General features: G+C 40.6%; 1 protein-coding gene across 1 annotated transcript; it reads left to right on the forward strand.

Moving 5' to 3' along the window:
• The first annotated feature begins 2632 nt into the window (after window positions 1-2632).
• LOC110104504 (xyloglucan galactosyltransferase XLT2) lies at window positions 2633-4491 on the forward strand. Its single transcript, XM_020833653.2, has one exon. The coding sequence runs from the start codon at window positions 2737-2739 to the stop codon at window positions 4225-4227; it is 1491 nt and encodes a 496-aa protein (XP_020689312.1). The 5' UTR covers window positions 2633-2736; the 3' UTR covers window positions 4228-4491.
• The last annotated feature ends 2335 nt before the right edge of the window (window positions 4492-6826 follow it).

The raw sequence follows: 6826 nt of genomic DNA on the forward strand, positions 1-6826 counted from the left end.
GTGGTTTGGATGAATGGCCGATATTGAATCCCTTGATCGTGGACCGTTCGTCAGACATTTGAAAGTCTTCATGATATCAGAATTCAGTGATCTTGGGCTCGTTGGACCCATCTCGTCGAGTCCCTCGATTCGACTATAAGCATGTCATGTTTGGAAATCGTTTGGTAATCTAAATTGTGGTTTGAACCTTCCAACAATGCTTGGGGTCTTTGATTTAGACACTTGGGCTCGTATTGAGTTGAATTTGGTGTCGTTGGGTTCGTATTTTTGAGACGCTTAGTTCGACTATAAATTTGCTAAAATTGGAGCAGAGATGATTCCATATTTAATTTTTGAAGCTTCCAGGATGATTGTGCCTCGAGATTCGTGTTTGATCAAGATAATTTTTTAATGATATATCAATTGTGTAGAAAATAACTTTACAATTATGATTAAAAAAAATGGCTTTCTACTAAAATTCTTTTTAAAAAACAATAAAAAATAGTAAGAAAATAATAATAGGCTAGCAAAATTATAATTTTATGTGAAAAGCAAAACAGCCACAAAACTAAACCAAACAATCCCTAAACGATCATCATGTAATTGGAGAATGTTTTCTAATTCAAATTGGATCAACTTGTTCAACCAGTTCGATCAATAATAAAAAAAAATATTTTTCTAATTTTAAAATTTTAAAATTGTTGTAGAAAGTAACTTCTTAAAATTATAAAATTGTAGATGAAATAACTTTTTAAAATTGTTACAAAAAGTAGCTCCTTAGCACAAAAAAAAATTAAGTCAGAGAAAAAGTGGTTGCCAAAATAAAACTGTGGCTGCGATATGAAAGGTAAAGCATGAGCCTCGGGCAGGGCGCGAGCAGCATTGGCGGCCGCGCGGGTAGCCGGGGTCAAGCGTGGGTAGCCGGGGCAGCCTCGGGCAGCTCATTCTAAGCGGGTTTTCGGGTTAACCCGCCAACCCATCGGGTCAACCCGATCCCGACCCGTTTTTTCAAATGGGTCGAATCCGGGAACCCGAACCCGACCCATTTTGAAATTGGGTCTGGTCCAACCCAAATTTTCCGGGTCAGATCCGGGTCGTGTTTTCATGTCGTGTCAAATATTGATACCCCTAATAAATAGTAGCTTTCTAGTAAATAATTTTGAGGGAATTCCATATTGCAACTATTTTGTACTGAACTTGATATTTTGAGGCTTTTAATGCTCTACCAAGAGGTTTTCTTATATCTAGAATGGCACAAAAAAGGTTTCCTTAAAATCTTTATTAAATGGATTAAAGCCTACACTAATAATGTTCGCTTTGCATCAATGTAGCACTTAAAAGAAATTCTTTGGCTCCCTGTCTCCGTTCTTCTTACCTTCTTTATATTATTATGGGCAGCTCACAAATATATTTGATAGCTTCATCAATAATAAATCTTATGTTGAAATCATCATATGGAACATTTACTTTTCTCATCTTCCTTATACTAATAATTTGTTGGAAATTGATAGATCAAATCATGAAAACACTAATTCTCTCAAACATTTTATGACTCAATTTGACAAATTATCAAGTTTACATATTAGCTCATCTAAAAGCGCTATTCGTTTTTAGGGTTTAGGGTATCCACTTGCTACAATTCGCCTTTATTTTGGGACCCATGATTTGGTAACAAAGCTTTATGTGAGCTGATCTTTCATATTAACTCACTTCCTCTTTGTTATCCCACAAATGCCCCAATTTTTAATGTCATTCTCACCTTCAAGAAGTTTCTTTACTCTTATTATGAGGAATGGCTCAAGTTTTATGGTTTAAATTTATTTGGCATAAAAATTATGCAATGAGATTGTCTGCTTCTAGTTGGCTATTTTTGACGTGGGGATTAAAAACAAAAGATTCTTTGATTAGTAGGGGTATTCTTATCAACCTCCAGACTAAGATTTCATTTGGGATGACTTTCTTACTGCTTCTTAAAACAGCTTGGTAGTACAAAGCTGTTTTTAGAAACTATAAGAAAGTCATCTCAAAAAAGCCTAATAAAAGAAACAAATATCAAGAAATTCTTGGCCGGATTCATTTAAATGTTGTCTTTTTTGTAGTCATTGTTGAACGACTATGAATGAATTTTTTTATCACATTGTTCATTTCTAATTTTCTTACGTTGTCCTCTTGGTAAATCGGGGGTGCTTACTTTCAATTGGCTGGTCGATGATTCATAAATCGAGGGTGCATACTATGAACTTGTTTGGGACAGTTTTATTATTGCTTCTTAAAATAATTTTTGTACTAAAATATTGCTTTAATTTACATAATTATTGGGAATGGCAGAAAAAAAAAAACCTTGTTCTGAAATAATAATATATTTGTCGGCTTCCACTGGCCTGTAATTCTCGCTCCGCCGTTCTAAGCCCTCTTCAAATTAAAATTCATTGAAAAGTTTAATCTTTTTTTTTTCTTCGATGTACGGCTTCTCATTAACTTCGCTGGTAGCACGCCACAGCAAAGACTGGCTCTTATCTCAGCGTCCGATCCATCATGTTGCCACGTGGCTCTTCCACTCGTTCCCAATTGTCGCGTTCAGGACATTTTCTTGGTGACACGTGTCAATAATATTTTCTGCCTTTTGTTTTCGATCACCGACGTTCTTTTAGCTTTTTTTTTGGGGGAAATTTCTTTTGCCTTTTGATCAACTACCTGAATCCCCTGCAACTTTGCTGCTCCACGGATTCGGTCATCTCATCCCCCACTTCTATCGCGATGTCTCCGCGGTCGGGAACTCCGCCGCCGGAGACCCGTCTACTAAAGAAACTCTGGTCCGCAATGCCAATGTCCGGCCCGGACCTTTCCGGCTGGGTCTGCGCCTTCCAGTCTATCTATTTCGCGTCCCGCCATTGCGCTCTCCTTATTTTTACCGTCCTTTCTCTGCAACTTCTCCTCTTTCTTTCTACTCGTTCCCTGCCCTCTCCTCTTTTTATCTTTCGACACCCTGCCGTTACCGTCGCCATCGCCGTCGCTCCAGCCCCGGCCACGGTAGCCCCCTGCGACAACGGCTTGCTTTACGTCTACGACATCCCTCCCAAGTTCAACAGAGAGTTAATAACCGATTGCTCCGGTCTCAATCCATGGGTTTCTCGTTGCGACGCTCTTTCCAACGGAGGATTCGGCGCCCCTGCCGCCGATCTTGCCGGAATCGTGCCGGATTCCCTCATGTCTTCCTGGTTCTCCACCGATCAATTCATCGCCGAGCTGATTTTTCATCGACGCTTGCTCGCCCACCGTTGCCGAACCCGAAACCCCTCCGCCGCATCAGCATTTTACATCCCCTTCTATGCCGGCCTCGCCGTAGGAAAACACCTCTGGTCTTCCACCTCAAGCTCCGACGATCGCGACCGCACTTGCACCGATCTCCTCAGGTGGATCGATTCCCAATCTCCGTGGAGGAAATCCGGCGGTTGGGATCATTTCATCACGCTTGGTCGCATAACATGGGACTTCCGAAGGTCGAACGACCGCGATTGGGGCGGGAGCTTTCTCTATATGCCGGGAATGGAGAACGTGACTCGCCTCCTAATCGAACGAAACCCATGGGACGACCGCGACGTGGGGATTCCGTATCCCATAGGCTTCCATCCACGGACCGCGGGAGAGGTGCGGGCCTGGCAGGCGTTTGTGATGAACCGGACCCGATCGACCCTCATTAGCTTCGCCGGCGCCGCGCGTGCGAGCATTAAGGATGATTTTAGAGGTTTATTGCTGTCGGAATGCGCTGGGGCGGGAGGCGCGTGTCGAGCGGTAGATTGCAGTGGTGGGAGGTGCGGAAACCGTAGCGCGGAGACGTTAAGCCTTTTTCTAGATTCAGTATTCTGCTTGCAGCCGAGGGGAGATAGCTTCACGCGGCGGTCGATGTTCGATTGCATGGTCGCCGGTGCGATTCCGGTTATCTTTTGGCGGCGGAGCGCGTACGAACAGTACACGTGGTATTTGCCAGGAGAAAAGGAGGAGGCTGGGGAGTGGTCGGTGTTCATTGATCGGAGGGAGGTGAGGAGCGGGGCGGTAAGCGTGAGGGGGGTGTTGGATGGGATTGGCGAAGAGAAGATTCGAAGGATGAGGGAGAGGGTGGTGGATTTGATACCGAAGCTGGTGTACGCAAGGGCGGAGGAAGGACTCGATGAGGGGATGGAGGATGCCTTCGACGTGGCGGTGCAAGGGGTGCTCCGCCGGTTTCAGGGAAATGGCTACCGACGGTGACGGTAAACTGTACAGGTACTTGTTTACACTTTTGTTAGCTATTAAATTCGATTTCTATATTTTTAAGTCTGAAATAAAGTGATTGTATATTGAATGTACTTTTGTTGGAGAGTAGAGGATAGATTTCTTAGCAGCAGAATTCAGCTACATTATTTGAAGTATGGGAGTGAATAGGATTGGAACAAGGCAACATTTCTTTATGCTTGTTAATTCTATGCTACAGTGTACTATTCCATAATCTATAGAAATAAATTGTTAAGCTTATTTCTGCTGTTTTTTTAATTCTTGCAAGGAGGCTTTGGGTCCATTTTTTTTATTAAGTTGCTCCAATTTGGGGAAATTATTGGGTTCGGACACCGGACACCTTCCAGAGCCAATGAAAATGCGCCACATCACCCTCTACTTGGTACCAAGCAGTACCAAGCAGTACCGAGCTCGGTACTCGGTACTCGGTACTGCTCAGTACTGCTCGATACTGTGAAGTACCAAACTCAGTACTGCTCGGTACTGTGAAGTACCGAACGATAAGTTGCGTCCGGTGTCGGAACCCAATAATTTCCCTCCAATTTGGGGGTCTGTGGGATCCCCAGTTATTCTTAAAAAAATTACAATTTTATCATAGAAAAAAATAAAAGCCAAAAAATAAGAATGAGAAAGAGTGATAGAAACTATGTCTAAACAAATCTGTGAATATTTTTTTTATTTTTTTTAATAAAAAACCTAGTTTTATCACTTTGAATATATGGAGAATAGAGATGGCTAGTTACATAAAACTACAGGGAAATTATGTAGAGAAAAATTTCATAGATACTTTCAACAAAATTTTATGTGATTTCTATCGTATTCATGCTCAACTAATGATCTAATATTTATAGGAGAAGATCAAGGTCAATGTTTCAAATTTTGCTACATTATACATACAAAGAATGTATAAGTTGAAGCTGTTATAGCTAGCAGTGCGACAAACGTATTAGACATTTTATTGACTAACAGTCGGTGAAATATTCCGCGAGTTTTGAATCTAAGGCAAATATTCTTGGTGGCTTATTTTAATGAGAAACCCTTGTTAATTGTTGAGTATTTTAATTTTTAATGTGTTTAGGCGACTTGTTCATGATTTTGCTTGGGTTGACTTGTGGCTTAATTTATATTCAAGTCAAATCTTTATTAGCGATCGACTTCTTGAATCCTATTTAGGTTATTGTAATGGCTTGATTTATTTTACCCGATGGTCTATATGGATGTACATCTATTCTTCAATTCTCTTGTTCCTTCATAGAAACTAAGAACACAAGAATTAAGATGTTACCAAACTAAATTTAGCTAGGTGACTCAAAGTTATTAGCATGAATTTATCAAAGTTATTTTGCTGTGTACTTGAAACGTCAACAATATGTTTATAAGTTTGACATTTGTAGTTCATTTTTAGAGTTTTAATGTTTGTTCTTCAATCTCCATACCCTTGCCCTGCAATTTCTTTGGCGCTTATCTTTTTGCACATTTGAAGAACATCAAGCAATTTTTTTTTTCAAGATTGGCTTTTAAAAAAAAGGTTAGACAGTCTGCTAAATTGAAGCTACCTTTTCTTCATACGAGTAATCATTTTTTATGAATCCTCCCTTTAAGCAGGTTAAAGTTGAGAGAACTGCAGATGGATAGAAAGAGCTGAAGCTTTTGCTAAGCAAGGTGGTTTTTAAAGAAGTTATAATGCTAAAATGATTAGACTGCTAGGAGTTGAACCATTAGCTGAATCAGGTGGTTGCAGAAGAAGCTTTTGGTGTTAAACAGATCATAAATGAGGGAGGGAATGCTTTTGGGACGGTTTTAGTTTTCTAGAAGGCTCCCAACAATTGACGAAAATTGGTTCTTCAAAAAGCTTGATTTTGACATGCCCCGTAGTATGGTCTTCATCTCTGAGTTGATCTTGAATCTCCTGAAGGAAGTTGAGGGAGTGACTTTTCTGATGTTTGGGAAAACTTCAATCGAAAATGATAGCAAGTTCCACGAAGTTTGTTCCATGGTGAGGACGTAAGAGGAAATTGCCACTGAACTAGCTTTGAAAGAAATTGTTAATGGTCAAAAAGTTGCTAGCAAAGAGGAGATTGTGGGGTTGACATGCTTCCTATAGATATTTAGAAGCCCCTAAGGAGCTAGAGCTTGAAAAAGCCTTTGATAATGAGGAAGTTTAAGTCACAAAGGTAATGAAATTGCTATTGGTGGTGAAAGAGGACTTCAAGATAGTTGGAGCTCAACAAGAATGTTAATGTTGGAGCTAGTGTTGATGCCAGTATTGATCATAACTATACTGAGGATGCGGACCTCAAGGCTTTTGAGGATGAGGACGCTTCCAACATGGAGTTTGAAAATTCTGCTGAGAGGGTTGTGGATTTTGATGCAACTATCTTTACTATGACGTAAGATGAGAGCGAATCTAGGATGATGACATATGCGGGTAGATTCTAGGATATGCATATCAAAATCAAGTCTTTGAAGAATCTGGTTGGGTAGAATCACCCGACTATGGTCCTCTGAACATATTTCGTCTGACTACAATCCTATGAACAATATCTCATGACTATGATCCTATAGCCACCATCGC

The sequence above is a fragment of the Dendrobium catenatum genome, unplaced genomic scaffold, assembly GCF_001605985.2.
Source record: "Dendrobium catenatum unplaced genomic scaffold, ASM160598v2 fragScaff_scaffold_80, whole genome shotgun sequence".
NCBI lineage: Eukaryota > Viridiplantae > Streptophyta > Magnoliopsida > Asparagales > Orchidaceae > Dendrobium > Dendrobium catenatum.